Source organism: Chlamydomonas reinhardtii, chromosome 1 (genome assembly GCF_000002595.2).
Source record: "Chlamydomonas reinhardtii strain CC-503 cw92 mt+ chromosome 1, whole genome shotgun sequence".
Classification (NCBI taxonomy): domain Eukaryota; kingdom Viridiplantae; phylum Chlorophyta; class Chlorophyceae; order Chlamydomonadales; family Chlamydomonadaceae; genus Chlamydomonas; species Chlamydomonas reinhardtii.
The window spans coordinates 1311010-1330793 of record NC_057004.1 but is presented as its reverse complement, the minus strand read 5'-3'; the positions used below and the strand labels follow the sequence as shown (position 1 = coordinate 1330793).

The 19784-nt window shown below is 64.9% G+C and overlaps 1 protein-coding gene across 1 annotated transcript; it reads right to left on the bottom strand.

Annotated features, from left to right (window-relative positions):
* Positions 1 to 11167: 11167 nt before the first annotated feature.
* Positions 11168 to 16628, bottom strand: CHLRE_01g006670v5 (uncharacterized protein). The gene is made up of 5 exons (XM_043058212.1): positions 15811 to 16628; positions 15207 to 15641; positions 12807 to 13769; positions 12124 to 12165; positions 11168 to 11929 (listed from the first exon to the last, which is right to left on the bottom strand). Exons 1-5 carry the CDS (start codon positions 16091 to 16093, stop codon positions 11856 to 11858), a joined length of 1797 nt encoding a protein of 598 aa, XP_042928126.1. The 5' UTR covers positions 16094 to 16628; the 3' UTR covers positions 11168 to 11855.
* Positions 16629 to 19784: the final 3156 nt, after the last annotated feature.

Genomic DNA, 19784 nt, shown 5'->3' with positions numbered 1-19784 from the left:
ACTCTGCTCACTGCGAATGCAACCATGCCGTCTACTGGCGCCGTGCAAACCTACCTTTTCCACCAAGGGCAGCCAGCCGCGGCCGCCGCTGAGGACCCAATGGACGTCGACGCCGCAGCACCTGAGCACGACCAAATGGAAGTGGACGATAGTCAGCACGACCTGATGGAAGCGGACGATAGGCAGCAAGCCTCACCACTCAGGCTGTCTCGCCGGCGGGGCAAGCAAACACTTTGGAAACTAGCCCGGGAAAGTGTAGTCAAGGACCTGGTCCACCCTCCCACCGATGACTGCACCAACGGAGATGCGCAGCTTACCTACGACCTGGATAATGATGGCCAGGAGCTGGCGGCCATCCTGTACCGCACAAACCAACAAACTGTCACAGATAAGGAAATTGCACGCAAACGCAAAGCGGGCGAGGACACAACCAACACCCGCGAGCCATACTTTGCGGTCCAATGGAAGCCATCTGTCATCCCACCCGGCCTAGTCACCGCCTTCTCACGCATGGGCTACGCCACGGTCACAGACGTGCGCTGCTACAAGCACCCACTGCAGGCTCGCCCACGCGCGACACAGCCCCACCCAGACGGGGCCGGCACGACAGACGCAGCAACAGCGGCCCAACCCGCCGGCATCCTACCTGCACACGCGCCGCCCACCGCACCTGCGCCCGAGCCACTCGAGACAATACCTGCCCCACGTGCGGCCCTCTTTTCATCGAGGTCGACTCGTCTCCTGCGCCAAGTTACGTGGGCAAACAGCAATGAGCGTGAGCGTGACCTTAAGCATGACCTGGAGTGGGAGGAGCTGATCTCAGAATACACCAACCGACTTGCAGCGGGACCTGATGCACCCGCCCGCCCCACACGGCCTCCAAAGGATCGCAACCTGACAATGCGGCAACGCCAGGGCCGACACGATGACGACCCGGACGATCAAGCAACGCGTGCACGGGTGACCCGCGCAGCAACCACCATCTCTACCGTCCCCAGCGATCCCTACCACGACGTTTCCCCCCCAGGCAGCTATGCCATCACCACCCCCACAGCAGGCCGGGCCCTCCCCCGAGAGGCCCATGTCTATGAACCCAGCGGACGCTGGCTCGGCATGCTCACCTACACACGCCTTCAAACGCTCTGGGAAAGCTTCAACCGGACCAACAACAACCGGACCAAGGCCTTCGAGGAGGCGGTGGCTGCCCTGCTGCACCGATACCGGCGCGACCCGGGGCAAACGGACCATAAGACGGCACCACAGCACCAGACGTCCCTCCCCTCGGCAACCGTCCGAGCCGTTGTGCGCAGCCTGCGAAACACCGGCAGGGGGAGGGTCAAGGAAATGTTTGCCTCACCCCTGAACCACACGACCGATGCCGATGAATACTGGAGCCGGGAAGCCGCTGATATGGTGTTCGGCGCCCAGCACGATGCCTACAGCACTGCATGGACGGGGCTCCACTATGCACACCCTCCTGCAAAACCTGATGCCTCACGACAGGCCCTCGTATGGGCCCTCGCCAGTGCCGAGACAGTCAACAACTCCCCGGAACCCACACTGACCATTCTAGTCCTCCCAAAGTGCGCAACTTACCCACACACACAGTGGCTAACCCACCCGCTCTGCCGCCGACTCGCCACCTGGACGAACGGAGAACTGGACTCCCCAGGCACAGCTGGGATGGAGCCTGGACTCGGCACTGACGTGCCCCTGCAGAAGCAACGCTGAGCCATACTAGTTGCCGTTGGCAACACAGCTGGGCTAAACGCCTTCATGCAGAGCTGGAAAGGCCTTTGCTCCGCACTGGTAGCCGGCCCCCACGCGCCCGCAACCGTCGCTGACACCCACCTCGGGTCAGGTACGTTAAACACGTCGTGTCCCCACATCCCACGACACATCTCCAAACATGCCAAGTACCTCGCAACTCACCAGAACATTGCCACTGTGGTCACGCCTGACGAAGCTCCAGTGACACCGAGGTTGAATCGGACACAATTCCAACGTACACTGCCGCTGGCCCACAACCCCGAGGAAATTGTATGGACCGATGGCTCGGTATCCAAGATAACGACTGAAAACGGTAGAGAACTACAAGTGGCCGGGGCTTGTGCTTGGCATAAAGACCGTGTTGTCTACGTAAACCCAAATGGATTTGGCTGCACTAACACTATTACACGCGCCGAGCTCGCTGCAATTCGTGCAGCCCTGGAAGAATTCGGAGGTGAAACTAGTATGTTCGCGAAGAAAACGCTAACCATTGCCAGTGACTCAGCTGCAAGCTTGTATCTAATTAAACGGGCTATTAACAAACCACGTCACTTACATCTGAGCAAACATAAGGCACTTTTGAGTTTGATCGCCGATTTGCTCCATGCACGAGCGAAGAGGGACGCACACACCGTTTTCCTCAAAGTCGTTTCTCACACGGGTCTGCACGGTAATGAAGAAGCCGATAAAGGTGCAGCAGACGTAGCTACAAACACTAAACCGGCTGACGTCTCGGAGCTCGCTGACAATAACCCCCACGCCGCACACTGGTGGCCAGCAACGACCCGGACGCGGGAAGACGGCTCTACCGCCGTGCACTACATCTCGGACCTTAATCGGGGCCTCCTGAAAACACTAGACCCTTCCTCCCATGGCGGTCATTCCAAACACACACTCTACACGACCAAGTGGGCGGAGTCCGCCCCACACCTGGACACTAGGGCCAGCACCGCCTACATGACGCACCCCGGCGCTGGGCACAGCCTCCGACGCTTCATCCAGAATGCCAGGCAGGGAGGCCTCATCTGCCCCGCCCGGCTTGCGCTGTTCAAACTACGTGCGAGTGACACATGTGCACTCTGCGCCCCGATTCACCAGCGCGCTGGATCCCCCCCCGAACGGGGCAACGCAGGCCACCTTGCCGGCCACTGTGCGCACCCCCAACTTGTTGGGGCCCGCATCGCCAAACACAATGCCGCCGTCCGTATGATCGCGGAATGCCTGCACCATGGCGCCAACGGTGGCGGGTACATGTTGATGGACGCAAGCAGTGCAGATGCACGCCCCGAATACTGTGCGGGCACCTGCCCCCCCAAATGGATGCTGCGCAACAATATCCCCGAGGCCGACCAAAAAAGGATGAGGCCTGACATCCTGTTCATCCCATCCCTACCACGCTCTGACGTGGGGGCTAGTGGGCCCCGCGGCCTTACAACCGCCGGCCGACGGCAACACAAAGTTTACCTGATAGAAGTTGGTTACACATCGGACCTCCACCACAGCGAAAAGTGTGACCAGAAACAAGCCCAGCACACTCGCCTAGCCGACGCCCTGCGGGATGCAGGCTGGGAAGTAGTATATAAAAAGGAGCAGATTGTGACGCTGGGCCATGGCGGCACTGTGTCAAACACCTTGGAACCCCTCCTTCGGTCGCTGGGTGCCACCACCACATCAGCAAAATCCTGCTGCTCGCGCATACACATGCACAGTGTCATCAGCCTGCGCACCACATCCCTTCTCTACTACCGCCTTGAGCGCGAAATGGGGATTGTGAACTCACGCCACGTTGGTCCCACTGGCGGCGCCACGGCTGCTGGCCCCAGCCCTCGCGATCCAGGCTAACTTTCCACCTTTTGACACGGTGGGGTGAGCAAAACTCACTCCTCCTTAAGAAACGCGGCCTCCTTCGTGAACCGCGTACATATTATTATTATTATTTTTTTGCGCCCGGACTCTGCCACCACGTGGGCGTGGGTGTACAGCGACGCGCCGGCGCCAGCGGGGCTGCCTGCCCGGCTGGCGGCCGCGGTCGGCCACGTGCGGAGCGCGGGCGTGGAACAGCATCCGCCGCAGCCAGCCACTCAAGGTGTGGATGGGTTTACCAAAACCCATCCACACCTTGGTGGTGTGTAGACCCCCCCTGTGGTGCAGGGAGTCTTTGGGGTACAAGGCTGGAGCTCTGGGCCTGCAACTGGAGAGCTTTCAAGTTCAAGATCCAAGATTCAAGTGGAGCTCTGGGCCTGTCAACTGGAGAGCTCTAGATGATCTGTGTGGTCATGGCAGTGGCTGTAGTTATCACCTAGCTGTTGAGAACTCCAGTAGGTGTGTGGTGTCACCTGGCTGTTGAGGTTTCCAGTAGGTGTGTGGTGGAACAAAAACTTCTCTTCTCTTCTCTGATCTCTGGCCCTATCGAGGTTCTGTGATATGATCCAGGCTGCCTTGGCAGTAGGGTGGTAGTGCGTCTACCACCGCAACCTTGTAAGGATGACTTTAAAAAAAAAAACTCAGCCGCCAGCGGCGCCGCCACAGTGGCGGGTTAGCCTGGACCAGCTGTGGGTGGCTAACGCTGCGGGGGCTGTGTCCTACGTCCACTACACGGGGCGGCTCTTGGAGCCTGGGCCTGGCGTGCTGCCCCCGGCAGTGGATGGGGCGTGGCAGCCTGCCTGTGTGCTGCAGCACCGCAAGCCGCGGCACCTGTGGACCTTTGAAGAGCGGGTGGCGTACGATGCAGCATCACCAGGGGAACGGGCAGGGGCGTGGCCTCGGGCGCCGTACTTCCTGGCGCCGGAGGCTGGGGTGGTGGTGCACCCGGAGCGCTGCCGGATTGCGGGTGTCAGCTTGGCGGACTACACGGTGCGGGACGTGCGGCGGGCCATCACCGCGGCCAACCCGGCCGCCCCTCTGGCTCCGGCCCGCCCCGCAGCCATGCCGTGCCCGGCGCCAGCACAGCAGGCGGGGGGTTCGGGGACCCAGCCGGCGGCACAGTCGCGGCTGGCGGAGCGGGAGGCGGAGTGGCAGCGTGCAGCGGCGCAGCTGACCACCACGGCGGCGCAGCACTTCCACAATAACCCGGTGGCTCTGGACCCCTGGCTCCACCGCACCTCCGCGGCAGCCGGGCAGCAGAACACGCCGGCGAGAGAACTGCAGTCGTATGCGTCCCCGTCCCAGCAGTCGGGTGAGGGGCCGCGGCGGTCCGCGCGGCTGCAGGAGCAGGCGGCGGGCGGGGCGGGGCCTAGCACGGGGCCTGCCACGGCGGCGGCGGCAGCAGCAGCGGCAGTGGAGGGCGACCCTCGCATGCCGCCCCCGGATGCGTCCCTTCTGCGGGGTACGTGGCGGAGGCTGTGGGACAGCCACGCCAGTCGGGGGGCAAAGGTACTTGTGTACCGGCTGCAACATGCTTACCTGCCTTGCGGGCTGTACAGGGCGGGCAAGGGCATTCGTCCACGGGTGACCATGGGGTGCGGGGGGTTGGGGGCGCACTGTCCTCACCCCGCCTGCGGGCCACCTGGCCCGCGGGCGTGGGCCAGCCTGACGCACATCTTCCTGGAGTGTCCAGCTTATGCGCAGGCGAGGACGTGGCTGCAGCAGCTGTGGGCCTGCGTTGCGCCCCAGGCAGCGGCGCCGCCAGTGACGGACGCGGGCTTCATGCTGGGGGACCGCATGGGTATGTGGGCCTCAGGCCCGCGGGGGGCGGGCGCGCTGCTGTGGAGCACTTTGCGGGCCACCTTCTTGTACGCCGTCTGGTGTGCGTACTGGTCCCGCGAGCCTGCTAAGCAGACGTCGGAGCATGTGGTTCGGGAGGTGGTCAGCGAGCTGCGCAGGGTGATGCGGCTGCGCTTCACTGCCGCCACGCTAACCCCTGAAACCCTGTCGGCTCTGCCCACTCAGCTTCTCACCGCACAGCTCAAGGCGGCTAAGCTGGAGCATTTTGTGGCCATCTGGGCGGCGGGTGGCGCGTTCTGTGAAGTGGAGGAGGTCCAGGGTGGGTCACCGAAGTTGAACTTGCGGCTGACGCTTGCATCACCTGTGCAGGCCCCCTAGGTTTCCTTTTGGGCGGCGCTTCTTTCCAGGCGCTGGCGTGGCGTATTATCGTCATCAGCTTATCTGGCGCCCATGTGTTTTAGCTCTGGCTGGCGTCGCAGCGCCTGGGCGGCTGTGGGACTTCCTGCACAGCGCATCTTGCAGCGGGCTGGAGCCCGCGTAGTCAGCGCCAGATCTGGCCCGTTTAGTTTTCTGCTTGTGTCTCCTCTGCCGGTTCTCCTGGGGTGTTGCTTAAGCAACCGACTTGTGGGGGTGGGGTGGGTTTGGGCGGGGCGAATGCGTAGCACTGGTGTTTTCTTTTCTGGCGCTCGGTGGTGGTGGTTCTTGCCCGGTCCGGCTTTGTTGTAGGTTGGTGCTTGGGTTAGGTCTGGCGGTGTTTTTGTGCAACCCCTCCCGGGGGGCGGGGGGGCCAGCCTCCTGCTCTGTCTGCCGGGTCGGGGTGGGGTGTGGTGGGATGGGTGGGGGTGGTTGGTGGCGGTTTTTGAGGTGTTTGCTTTCTGTTTTCTTCTCTTTTCTTCTCTTCTTGCCCTGTCAGGGTTCTGGTCTCGGGGACCAGGCTGCTTTTAGGCAGCAGGGGGGCAGCGCGTCTGCCCCTGTTCAACCTTGTAAGGATGATTCCTAAAAAAAAAAGCATCCGCCGCAGCCAGCCACTCAGCCGCCAGCGGCGCCGCCACAGTGGCGGGTTAGCCTGGACCAGCTGTGGGTGGCTAACGCTGCGGGGGCTGTGTCCTACGTCCACTACACGGGGCGGCTCTTGGAGCCTGGGCCTGGCGTGCTGCCCCCGGCGGTGGATGGGGCGTGGCAGCCTGCCTGTGTGCTGCAGCATCGCAAGCCGCGGCACCTGTGGACCTTTGAACAGCGGGCGGCGTACGATGCAGCATCACCAGGGGACCGGGCGGGGGCGTGGCCTCGGGCGCCGTACTTCCTGGCGCCGGAGGCTGGGGTGGTGGTGCACCCGGAGCACTGCCGGATTGCGGGTGTCAGCTTGGCGGACTACACGGTGCGGGACGTGCGGCGGGCCATCACCGCGGCCAACCCGGCCGCCCCTCTGGCTCCGGCACGCCCTGCAGCCATGCCGTGCCCAGCGCCAGCACAGCAGGCGGGGGGTTCGGGGACCCAGCCGGCGGCACAGTCACGGCTGGTGGAGCGGGAGGCGGAGTGGCAGCGTGCAGCGGCGCAGCTGACCACCACGGCGGCGCAGCATTTCCACAATAACCCGGTGGCTCTGGACCCCTGGCTCCACCGCACCTCCGCGGCAGCCGGGCTGCAGAACACGCCGGCGAGAGAACTGCAGTCGTATGCGTCCCCGTCCCAGCAGTCGGGTGAGGGGCCGCGGCGGTCCGCGCGGCTGCAGGAGCAGGCGGCGGGCGGGGCGGGACCTAGCACTGGGCCTGCCACGGCGGCCAGGCCGGCAACCCTGGAAGATGCTCACCCGGGCGCTGCTTACCCATGTGCGCCCGGACTCCGCCACCACGTGGGCGTGGGTGTACAGCGACGCGCCGGCGCCAGCGGGGCTGCCTGCCCGGCTGGCGGCCGCGGTCGGCCACGTGCGGAGCGCGGGTGTGGAACAGCATCCGCGGCGGTCCGCGCGGCTGCAGGAGCAGGCGGCGGGCGGGGCGGGGCCTAGCACGGGGCCTGCCACGGCGGCGGCGGCAGCAGCAGCGGCAGTGGAGGGCGACCCTCGCATGCCGCCCCCAAATGCGTCCCTTCTGCGAGGTACGTGGCGGAGGCTGTGGGACAGCCACGCCAGTCGGGGGGCCAAGGTACTTGTGTACCGGCTGCAACATGCTTACCTGCCTTGCGGGCTGTACAGGGCGGGCAAGGGCATTCGTCCACGGGTGACCATGGGGTGCGGGGGGTTGGGGGCGCACTGTCCTCACCCCGCCTGCGGGCCACCTGGCCCGCGGGCGTGGGCCAGCCTGACGCACATCTTCCTGGAGTGTCCAGCTTATGCGCAGGCGAGGACGTGGCTGCAGCAGCTGTGGGCCTGCGTTGCGCCCCAGGCAGCGGCGCCGCCAGTGACGGACGCGGGCTTCATGCTGGGGGACCGCATGGGTATGTGGGCCACAGGCCCGCGGGGGGCGGGCGCGCTGCTGTGGAGCACTTTGCGGGCCACCTTCTTGTACGCCGTCTGGTGTGCGTACTGGTCCCGCGAGCCTGCTAAGCACACGTCGGAGCATGTGGTTCGGGAGGTGGTCAGCGAGCTGCGCAGGGTGATGCGGCTGCGCTTCACTGCCGCCACGCTAACCCCTGAAACCCTGTCGGCTCTGCCCACACAGCTTCTCACCGCACAGCTCAAGGCGGCTAAGCTGGAGCATTTTGTGGCCATCTGGGCGGCGGGTGGCGCGTTCTGTGAAGTGGAGGAGGTCCAGGGTGGGTCACCGAAGTTGAACTTGCGGCTGACGCTTGCATCACCTGTGCAGGCCCCCTAGGTTTCCTTTTGGGCGGCGCTTCTTTCCAGGCGCTGGCGTGGCGTATTATCGTCATCAGCTTATCTGGCGCCCATGTGTTTTAGCTCTGGCTGGCGTCGCAGCGCCTGGGCGGCTGTGGGCCTTCCTGCACAGCGCATCTTGCAGCGGGCTGGAGCCCGCGTAGTCAGCGCCAGATCTGGCCCGTTTAGTTTTCTGCTTGTGTCTCCTCTGCCGGTTCTCCTGGGGTGTTGCTTAAGCAACCGACTTGTGGGGGTGGGGTGGGTTTGGGCGGGGCGAATGCGTAGCACTGGTGTTTTCTTTTCTGGCGCTCGGTGGTGGTGGTTCTTGCCCGGTCCGGCTTTGTTGTAGGTTGGTGCTTGGGTTAGGTCTGGCGGTGTTTTTGTGCAACCCCTCCCGGGGGGCGGGGGGGCCAGCCTCCTGCTCTGTCTGCCGGGTCGGGGTGGGGTGTGGTGGGATGGGTGGGGGTGGTTGGTGGCGGTTTTTGAGGTGTTTGCTTTCTGTTTTCTTCTCTTTTCTTCTCTTCTTGCCCTGTCAGGGTTCTGGTCTCGGGGACCAGGCTGCTTTTAGGCAGCAGGGGGGCAGCGCGTCTGCCCCTGTTCAACCTTGTAAGGATGATTCCTCAAAAAAAAAAAGCATCCGCCGCAGCCAGCCACTCAGCCGCCAGCGGCGCCGCCACAGTGGCGGGTTAGCCTGGACCAGCTGTGGGTGGCTAACGCTGCGGGGGCTGTGTCCTACGTCCACTACACGGGGCGGCTCTTGGAGCCTGGGCCTGGCGTGCTGCCCCCGGCGGTGGATGGGGCGTGGCAGCCTGCCTGTGTGCTGCAGCATCGCAAGCCGCGGCACCTGTGGACCTTTGAACAGCGGGCGGCGTACGATGCAGCATCACCAGGGGACCGGGCGGGGGCGTGGCCTCGGGCGCCGTACTTCCTGGCGCCGGAGGCTGGGGTGGTGGTGCACCCGGAGCACTGCCGGATTGCGGGTGTCAGCTTGGCGGACTACACGGTGCGGGACGTGCGGCGGGCCATCACCGCGGCTAACCCGGCCGCACCTCCGGCTCCGGCACGCCCTGCAGCCATGCCGTGCCCAGCGCCAGCACAGCAGGCGGGGGGTTCGGGGACCCAGCCGGCGGCACAGTCACGGCTGGTGGAGCGGGAGGCGGAGTGGCAGCGTGCAGCGGCGCAGCTGACCACCACGGCGGCGCAGCATTTCCACAATAACCCGGTGGCTCTGGACCCCTGGCTCCACCGCACCTCCGCGGCAGCCGGGCTGCAGAACACGCCGGCGAGAGAACTGCAGTCGTATGCGTCCCCGTCCCAGCAGTCGGGTGAGGGGCCGCGGCGGTCCGCGCGGCTGCAGGAGCAGGCGGCGGGCGGGGCGGGACCTAGCACTGGGCCTGCCACGGCGGCGGCGGCAGCAGCGGCGGCGGTGGAGGGCGACCCTCGCATGCCGCCCCCGGATGCGTCCCTTCTGCGGGGTACGTGGCGGAGGCTGTGGGACAGCCACGCCAGTCGGGGGGCCAAGGTACTTGTGTACCGGCTGCAACATGCTTACCTGCCTTGCGGGCTGTACAGGGCGGGCAAGGGCATTCGTCCACGGGTGACCATGGGGTGCGGGGGGTTGGGGGCGCACTGTCCTCACCCCGCCTGCGGGCCACCTGGCCCGCGGGCGTGGGCCAGCCTGACGCACATCTTCCTGGAGTGTCCAGCTTATGCGCAGGCGAGGACGTGGCTGCAGCAGCTGTGGGCCTGCGTTGCGCCCCAGGCAGCGGCACCGCCAGTGACGGACGCGGGCTTCATGCTGGGGGACCGCATGGGTATGTGGGCCTCAGGCCCGCGGGGGGCGGGAGCGCTGCTGTGGAGCACTTTGCGGGCCACCTTCTTGTACGCCGTCTGGTGTGCGTACTGGTCCCGCGAGCCTGCTAAGCAGACGTCGGAGCATGTGGTTCGGGAGGTGGTCAGCGAGCTGCGCAGGGTGATGCGGCTGCGCTTCACTGCCGCCACGCTAACCCCTGAAACCCTGTCGGCTCTGCCCACTCAGCTTCTCACCGCACAGCTCAAGGCGGCTAAGCTGGAGCATTTTGTGGCCATCTGGGCGGCGGGTGGCGCGTTCTGTGAAGTGGAGGAGGTCCAGGGTGGGTCACCGAAGTTGAACTTGCGGCTGACGCTTGCATCACCTGTGCAGGCCCCCTAGGTTTCCTTTTGGGCGGCGCTTCTTTCCAGGCGCTGGCGTGGCGTATTATCGTCATCAGCTTATCTGGCGCCCATGTGTTTTAGCTCTGGCTGGCGTCGCAGCGCCTGGGCGGCTGTGGGACTTCCTGCACAGCGCGTCTTGCAGCGGACTGGAGCCCACTTAGTCAGCGCCACATCTGGCCCGTTTAGTTTTCTGCTTGTGTCTCCTCTGCCGGTTCTCCTGGGGTGTTGCTTAAGCAACCGACTTGTGGGGGTGGGGTGGGTTTTGGGCGGGGCGAGTGCGTAGCGCTGGTGTTTTCTTTTCTGGCGCGCGGTGGTGGTGGTTCTTGCGGTTAGGCGGTGGTGTAGGTTGGTGCTTGGGTTAGGTCTGGCGGTGTTTTTGTGCAACCCCTCCCGGGGGGCGGGGGGGCCAGCCTCCTGCTCTGTCTGCCGGGTCGGGGTGGGGTGGGGTGGGGTGGGATGGATGGGGGTGGTTGGTGGCGGTTTCGAGGTGTTTGCTTTCTGTTTTCTTCTCTTTTCTTCTCTTCTTGCCCTGTCAGGGTTCTGGTCTCGGGGACCAGGCTGCTTTTAGGCAGCAGGGGGGCAGCGCGTCTGCCCCTGTTCAACCTTGTAAGGATGATTCCTCAAAAAAAAAAGGACGTGGCTGCAGCAGCTGTGGGCCTGCGTTGCGCCCCAGGCAGCGGCGCCGCCAGTGACGGACGCGGGCTTCATGCTGGGGGACCGCATTTTTTTTTTTTAAAGTCATCCTTACAAGGTTGCGGTGGTAGACGCACTACCACCCTACTGCCAAGGCAGCCTGGATCATATCACAGAACCTCGATAGGGCCAGAGATCAGAGAAGAGAAGAGAAGTTTTTGTTCCACCACACACCTACTGGAAACCTCAACAGCCAGGTGACACCACACACCTACTGGAGTTCTCAACAGCTAGGTGACAACTACAGCCACTGCCTTGACCACACAGATCATCTAGAACTCTCCCATTGACAGGCCCAGAGCTCCACTTGAATCTTGGATCTTGAACTTGAAAGCTCTCCAGTTGCAGGCCCAGAGCTCCAGCCTTGTACCCCAGAGACACCCTGCACCACAGGGGGGGTCTACACACCACCAAGGTGTGGATGGGTTTTGGTAAACCAGGGCCCTTCCTGGTGGGGTGACCGGGATTCGAACCCAGGATCTCTCGAAGCCTTAACAAAATCGGCTTGAGTGTCTTAACCATTTAGACGACCCCCCCCCCCCCCCGGGGCTCCTCGAAGCGTAGTAGCGTAGAGCAGAGCGGAGGACTACACCACTTAGCACCCCAGCGTACCCCGGACCCTACCCTGGACCGGCGTGTCGCACGGCTTCTCGCACACACGCGTTACATGCACGCACGCAGCGCCACACTATAGCATGTAATGCAGTGAATTGCAACGCGCCTTGGGTTACGCGCGAAGCACGAGCGCGGAAGGCGTTGAAGGGTATGTGGGCCTCAGGCCCGCGGGGGGCGGGCGCGCTGCTGTGGAGCACTTTGCGGGCCACCTTCTTGTACGCCGTCTGGTGTGCGTACTGGTCCCGCGAGCCTGCTAAGCAGACGTCGGAGCATGTGGTTCGGGAGGTGGTCAGCGAGCTGCGCAGGGTGATGCAGCTGCGTTTCACTGCCGCCACGCTAACCCCTGAAACCCTGTCGGCTCTGCCCACACAGCTTCTCACCGCACAGCTCAAGGCCGCTAAGCTGGAGCACTTTGTTGCCATCTGGACGGCGGGTGGCGCGCTTTGTGAAGTGAAGGAGGTTCAGGGCGCTGGCGTGGCGTATTATCGTCATCAGCTTATCTGGCGCCCATGTGTTTTAGCTCTGGCTGGCGTCGCAGCGCCTGGGCGGCTGTGGGCCTTCCTGCACAGCGCGTCTTGCAGCGGGCTGGAGCCCGCTTAGTCAGCGCCACATCTGGCCCGTTTCGTTTTCTGCTTGTGTCTCCTCTGCCGGTTCTCCTGGGGTGTTGCTTAAGCAACCGACTTGTGGGGGTGGGGTGGGTTTGGGCGGGGCGAGTGCGTAGCGCTGGTGTTTCCTTTTCTGGTGCGCGGTGGTGGTGGTTCTTGCGGTTAGGCTGTGGTGTAGGTTGGTGCTTGGGTTTGGTCTGGCGGTGTTTTTGTGCAACCCCTCCCGGGGGGCGGGGGGGCCAGCCTCCTGCTCTGTCTGCCGGGTCGGGGTGGGGTGGGGTGGGATGTGTGGGGGTGGTTGTTGGCGGTTTTCGAGGTGTTTGCTTTCTGCTTTCTTCTCTTTTCTTCTCTTCTTGCCCTGTCAGGGTTCTGGTCTCGGGGACCAGGCTGTCTTCAGGCAGCAGGGGGGCAGCGCGTCTGCCCCTGTTCAACCTTGTAAGGATGATTCCTCAAAAAACAATTCCAGCGGCCGGTGATGAACGCGGTCTGCAGCTCATCCACCACTGCATCCAGGTCGGGCTGCAGGCGGGCGCTGACGGCCTTGGACACCATCTTGAAGTCGCAGTTGAGCAGCGTGATGGGCCGGTAGGACGCGAGCTCGGCGCGGTCCAGGCTTTTGCCCTTGTAGATGAGGGTGATGATGCCCTCCCGCCAGGAGGCGGGCAGCGCCGCCGCCATTTCACCGCCATCGTGGGCGTCTGCAGCGGCAGCAAAGGCAGCGGCAGCAGCAGCACACAAACGCGGACCCAGCAGCGCCCAGAAAACCTTGTACACCTCGTACGGGACCCCGTCCGACCCAGGTGCTTTACCATTGGCGGAGCCAGCCAGCGCTGCCATCAGCTCGGCATCACTGAGGGCGCCGTCACCGGACCCCTCTGCGGCGGCCTGCAGATCCGCCGGAACCTTGCGGTCAATGGCCGCCAGAAGCTGTTGCTGCGACGCCGTACAGACCGGCTGCACGCGGAACAGGCCGGTGGGGCTGGTGCTGCTGTACATGGCTGCGGCGGCTGCGGAGACAGTGTTGCGCGTGCCCGGCCCCGTGAGCGCCACAGGCGCCGGTTGCCCCGGCACCTTCAAGTGCGTGATGGGCTCCTGCGCGCCGGCTGCTGGCTCGTCAGCCTGCCGATGGAACCAGCGAGTGCTCCGCTCCCCATGCTCCTCCATCAGTGCAGCGCGGGCATTGTGGCTGGCCGCTGCGGCAGCTGCCCGCTCCTCCCGCACCGCCAAGTTGGCCATGGCCGCAGCCTGACGCTGCGCGGCGCTGGCACCCGGCCGGTCGGCCAGGGCAGCGGCCGCGTCTGCGGCCAGCACCACGCCATGCAGCCCGTCCCGGGTCTGGCGTGCATGCCGACGGTGGATGCTGGTGGCGGCCTCCCGCAAGAAGAACTTGTCCGCCTCCCATTGCGTGCAAGCGCCATCACCTGTACTGGTCACGGGATTTGCGGCAACGTGCGCCTCCAAGCGCTGCTTGAGCTCCAAACGCAGCGAGGGGTGAAACAGCAGGTACGTGGGGAAGCGCCACTGCTTTTTTTTTTTTTAGGAATCATCCTTACAAGGTTGAACAGGGGCAGACGCGCTGCCCCCCTACTGCCCGAAAGCAGCCTGGTCCCCGAGACCAGAACCCTGACAGGGCAAGAAGAGAAGAAAAGAGAAGAAAAACAGAAAACAAACACCTGGAAAACCGCCACCAACCACCCCCAACCATCCCACCCCACCCCACCCCGACCCGGCAGACAGAGCAGAAGGCTGGCCCCCCCGCCCCCCGGGAGGGGTAGCACAAAAACACCGCCAGACCTAACCCAAGCACCAGCCTACACCACAGCCTAACCGCAAGAACCACCACCACCGCGCGCCAGAAGAGGAAACACCAGCGCTACGCACCCGCCCCGCCCAAAACCCACCCCACCCCCACCCCACCCCCACCCCACCCCCACTGCTCCCGGTGCGCATGTGGCAGGTCGGGCAAGGACAGGGTGAGCAGCACACCGTTGTGGTCCCCAGGCGCACCATACGTGCGTGCGACATCCACCACCCACGGCGCCGCGGTGGCACTGACATACCACCGATCCAGGCGTGCGGGAGAGGCCGGCTTGGGCGTGGCCGGATGCGTGTAGCCCTTGGCGCCGCCACGCTTGCTCGCCCAAGGGTCCACCAGACTGAACTGGGCGAGGAGGCTGGCAAGTTGCGGGGCACCTGCAGCACGTGACGGGCTAGGGGCCGCCTCCTGACTGGCATCGGTGACACAGTTCCAGTCCCCACCGACAACAAGCACCCTGTCCGAGGCCAGGTGGGTATGCAGCCCGGCAAAGAAAGCAGGCTTGTCCGCCACGGCCGTGGGCGCATACACACACACGAAGCGCAGGCGCAGGTGACCCACGTCCCAATCCCAACATACCACACGGCCCGCCGCATCCGTTGACGGCGGCTGCAGTACGCAGCCTGGAAGGGACAGCCGACTCCGCGCCAGGACAGCCGTCCCACAGGAGTGGGGCGACGCTGCCGGGCTGGCAGCAAGGCAGTGGCGCCACGGAAGGCACGCCCCCTGCGCGGCACGAAGGCAAGACTCCAGCGCCGTCGTGTCAGTAGCGTGGGTCTCCTGCACCATCGCCACACCCGCCCCAACTTGCTGCAGGTGTGAGACCAGCGCCCGCGCCTTGAACGGCGAGCCCAGGCCGTTGACATTCACTGTCAGCAGCCGAAGGTTCGCCGCTCCCACTGGTGGCCGCATTATGAGCCCCCGCCGGCCACGGCAGCGCCGTGGCGGTTGCGGTTGCTGTTGCTGCTGTGGCGTTTGCCGCGGCGGCCGCCACCCTGGCTGGGGGGCGCGCCGCCGCTGCTGGTGCTCATGCTAGCGGCACCTGAGCTGGCGCCGCCGGGGTGCAACGGAGCGCTGCCCAGGCTCATGAGGCTGGAGGTACTGCGGCTGCGGTGCTGGCGTTGCCAGCGGCTGGCCCCGCTGGCCCCGCCGGGGTCCGCCGGCCCACGCTTAGCGGACCGCAGGGTGCGGGCGTCTAGGAGCACGTAGTCCATGTAGGCCGTCTGCACCTGCTGCGCGGCGTCATCCAGCTGCTCCGTCACGTCGAAAGGCAGGGGCGTGTCTGCAGACTGGGCTGAGTATAGGCGCCACCAGCCAGTGAACTCGTCGCGCAGCTGTGCCAGGACGGCGGTACGGCCGGCTGGCACGCGGCAGACGGCCCAGTCCGGTACGGTGGCGCCCTGGTCACGGAGGTAGGCGAGGAGGCGGCCACCAAGCGCGTCGTGGCCCAGCTGCGCCCACTCATGCCCCTGCACATCTGCGCAGCGGTTCTGGTGCGTCACGAGGTCAGAGCCGATGGCAACACACGTGTCCCGGGTCAGGCAAACGGCCCCGTACTCCGCCTCACTGCCCGTACCCCCACCAGCGCGCCCAACCGTGTCGGCCGAAACCCCCAGGCCCCTGCCCCTGCCCTTACCACCACCCGCCGGTTGTGACGTCTGCAGTGGCGGCCGCGCCTGGGGCGCCCTGCCCTCTGCTGCGGGAGCTGGGCGGGGCCACCGCGCCCTTTGGAGCGGGGCTGTTGCAGTGGCGGCGGCGGCGGTGCGTGCGTGGCTGGTTCTGCAGCCCGGCTGCCGCAGAGGTGCGATGGAGCCAGGGGTCCAGAGCCACCGGGTTATTGTGGAAATGCTGCGCCGCCGTGGTGGTCAGCTGCGCCGCTGCACGCTGCCACTCCGCCTCCTGCTCCACAACGCGAATCTGGCGCAACATAATTTTCTTCCTTCAACGCCTTCCGCGCTCGTGCTTCGCGCGTAACCCAAGGCGCGTTGCAATTCACTGCATTACATGCTATAGTGTGGCGCTGCGTGCGTGCGTGTAACGCATGTGTGCGAGAAGCCGTGCGACACGCCGGTCCAGGGTAGGGTGTCTCTGGGGTACAAGGCTGGAGCTCTGGGCCTGCAACTGGAGAGCTTTCAAGTTCAAGATCCAAGATTCAAGTGGAGCTCTGGGCCTGTCAATGGGAGAGTTCTAGATGATCTGTGTGGTCAAGGCAGTGGCTGTAGTTGTCACCTAGCTGTTGAGAACTCCAGTAGGTGTGTGGTGTCACCTGGCTGTTGAGGTTTCCAGTAGGTGTGTGGTGGAACAAAAACTTCTCTTCTCTTCTCTGATCTCTGGCCCTATCGAGGTTCTGTGATATGATCCAGGCTGCCTTGGCAGTAGGGTGGTAGTGCGTCTACCACCGCAACCTTGTAAGGATGACTTTAAAAAAAAAAAAAGCCGCGACTGTGCCGCCGGCTGGGTCCCCGAACCCCCCGCCTGCTGTGCTGGCGTTGGGCACGGCATGGCTGCAGGGCGGGCCGGAGCCGGAGGTGCGGCCGGGTTAGCCGCGGTGATGGCCCGCCGCACGTCCCGCACCGTGTAGTCCGCCAAGCTGACACCCGCCATCCGGCAGTGCTCCGGGTGCCCCACCACCCCAGCCTCCGGCGCCAGGAAGTACGGCGCCCGAGGCCACGCCCCCACCCGGTCCCCTGGTGATGCTGCATCGTACGCCGCCCGCTGTTCAAAGGTCCACAGGTGCCGCGGCTTGCGATGCTGCAGCACACAGGCAGGCTGCCACGCCCCATCCACCGCCGGGGGCAGCACGCCAGGCCCAGGCTCCAAGAGCCGCCCCGTGTAGTGGACGTAGGACACAGCCCCCGCAGCGTTAGCCACCCACAGCTGGTCCAGGCTAACCCGCCACTGTGGCGGCGCCGCTGGCGGCTGAGTGGCTGGCTGCGGCGGATGCTGTTCCACACCCGCGCTCCGCACGTGGCCGACCGCGGCCGCCAGCCGGGCAGGCAGCCCCGCTGGCGCCGGCGCGTCGCTGTACGCCCTGCTGTCCCCGAGACCAGAACCCTGACAGGGCAAGAAGAGAAGAAAAGAGAAGAAAACAGGAAGCAAACACCTCGAAAACCGCCAACAACCACCCCCACCCATCCCACCCCACCCCACCCCGACCCGGCAGACAGAGCAGGAGGCTGGCCCCCCCGCCCCCCGGGAGGGGTTGCACAAAAACACCGCCAGACCAAACCCAAGCACCAACCTACACCACAGCCTAACCGCAAGAACCACCACCACCGCGCGCCAGAAAAGAAAACACCAGCGCTACGCACTCGCCCCGCCCAAACCCACCGCACCACCACAAGTCGGTTGCTTAAGCAACACCCCAGGAGAACCGGCAGAGGAGACACAAGCAGAAAACTAAACGGGCCAGATGTGGCGCTGACTAAGCGGGCTCCAGCCCGCTGCAAGACGCGCTGTGCAGGAAGGCCCACAGCCGCCCAGGCGCTGCGACGCCAGCCAGAGCTAAAACACATGGGCGCCAGATAAGCTGATGACGATAATACGCTACGCCAGCGCCTGGAAAGAAACGCCGCCCAAAAGGAAACCTAGGGGGCCTGCACAGGTGATGCAAGCGTCAGCCGCAAGTTCAACTTCGGTGACCCACCCTGAACCTCCTCCACTTCACACAGCGCGCCACCCGCCGTCCAGATGGCAACAAAGTGCTCCAGCTTAGCCGCCTTGAGCTGTGCGGTGAGAAGCTGAGTGGGCAGAGCCGACAGGGTTTCAGGGGTTAGCGTGGCGGCAGTGAAACGCAGCTGCATCACCCTGCGCAGCTCGCTGACCACCTCCCGAACCACATGCTCCGACGTCTGCTTAGCAGGCTCGCGGGACCAGTACGCACACCAGACGGCGTACAAGAAGGTGGCCCGCAAAGTGCTCCACAGCAGCGCGCCCGCCCCCCGCGGGCCTAAGGCCCACATACCCATGCGGTCCCCCAGCATGAAGCCCGCATCCGTCACTGGCGGCGCCACTGCCTGGGGCGCAACGCAGGCCCACAGCTGCTGCAGCCACGTCCTCGCCTGCGCATAAGCTGGACACTCCAGGAAGATGTGCGTCAGGCTGGCCCACGCCCGCGGGCCAGGTGGCCCGCAGGCGGGGTGAGGACAGTGCGCCCCCAACCCCCCGCACCCCGTGGTCACCCGTGGCCGAATGCCCTTGCCCGCCCTGTACAGCCCGCAAGGCAGGTAAGCATGTTGCAGCCGGTACACCAGCACCTTTGCCCCCCGACTGGCGTGGCTGTCCCACAGCCTCCGCCACGTACCCCGCAGAAGGGACGCATCCGGGGGCGGCATGCGAGGGTCGCCCTCCACCGCCGCCGCTGCTGCCGCCGCCGCCGTGGCAGGCCCCGTGCTAGGCCCCGCCCCGCCCGCCGCCTGCTCCTTTTTTTTTGAGGAATCATCCTTACAAGGTTGAACAGGGGCAGACGCGCTGCCCCCCTGCTGCCTGAAAGCAGCCTGGTCCCCGAGACCAGAACCCTGACAGGGCAAGAAGAGAAGAAAAGAGAAGAAAACAGAAAGCAAACACCTCGAAAACCGCCACCAACCACCCCCATCCATCCCACCACACCCCACCCCGACCCGGCAGACAGAGCAGGAGGCTGGCCCCCCCGCCCCCCGGGAGGGGTTGCACAAAAACACCGCCGGACCAAACCCAAGCACCAACCTACACCACAGCCTAACCGCAAGAACCACCACCACCGCGCGCCAGAAAAGAAAACACCAGCGCTACGCACTCGCCCCGCCCAAACCCACCCCACCCCCACAAGTCGGTTGCTTAAGCAACACCCCAGGAGAACCGGCAGAGGAGACACAAGCAGAAAACTAAGCGGGCCAGATGTGGCGCTGACTAAGCGGGCTCCAGTCCGCTGCAAGACGCGCTGTGCAGGAAGTCCCACAGCCGCCCAGGCGCTGCGACGCCAGCCAGAGCTAAAACACATGGGCGCCAGATAAGCTGATGACGATAATACGCCACGCCAGCGCCTGGAAAGAAACGCCGCCCAAAAGGAAACCTAGGGGGCCTGCACAGGTGATGCAAGCGTCAGCCGCAAGTTCAACTTTGGTGACCCACCCTGAACCTCCTCCACTTCACACAGCGCGCCACCCGCCGTCCAGATGGCAACAAAGTGCTCCAGCTTAGCCGCCTTGAGCTGTGCGGTGAGAAGCTGAGTGGGCAGAGCCGACAGGGTTTCAGGGGTTAGCGTGGCGGCAGTGAAGCGCAGCCGCATCACCCTGCGCAGCTCGCTGACCACCTCCCGAACCACATGCTCCGACGTCTGCTTAGCAGGCTCGCGGGACCAGTACGCACACCAGACGGCGTACAAGAAGGTGGCCCGCAAAGTGCTCCACAGCAGCGCGCCCGCCCCCCGCGGGCCTGAGGCCCACATACCCATGCGGTCCCCCAGCATGAAGCCCGCGTCCGTCACTGGCGGCGCCGCTGCCTGGGGCGCAACGCAGGCCCACAGCTGCTGCAGCCACGTCCTCGCCTGCGCATAAGCTGGACACTCCAGGAAGATGTGCGTCAGGCTGGCCCACGCCCGCGGGCCAGGTGGCCCGCAGGCGGGGTGAGGACAGTGCGCCCC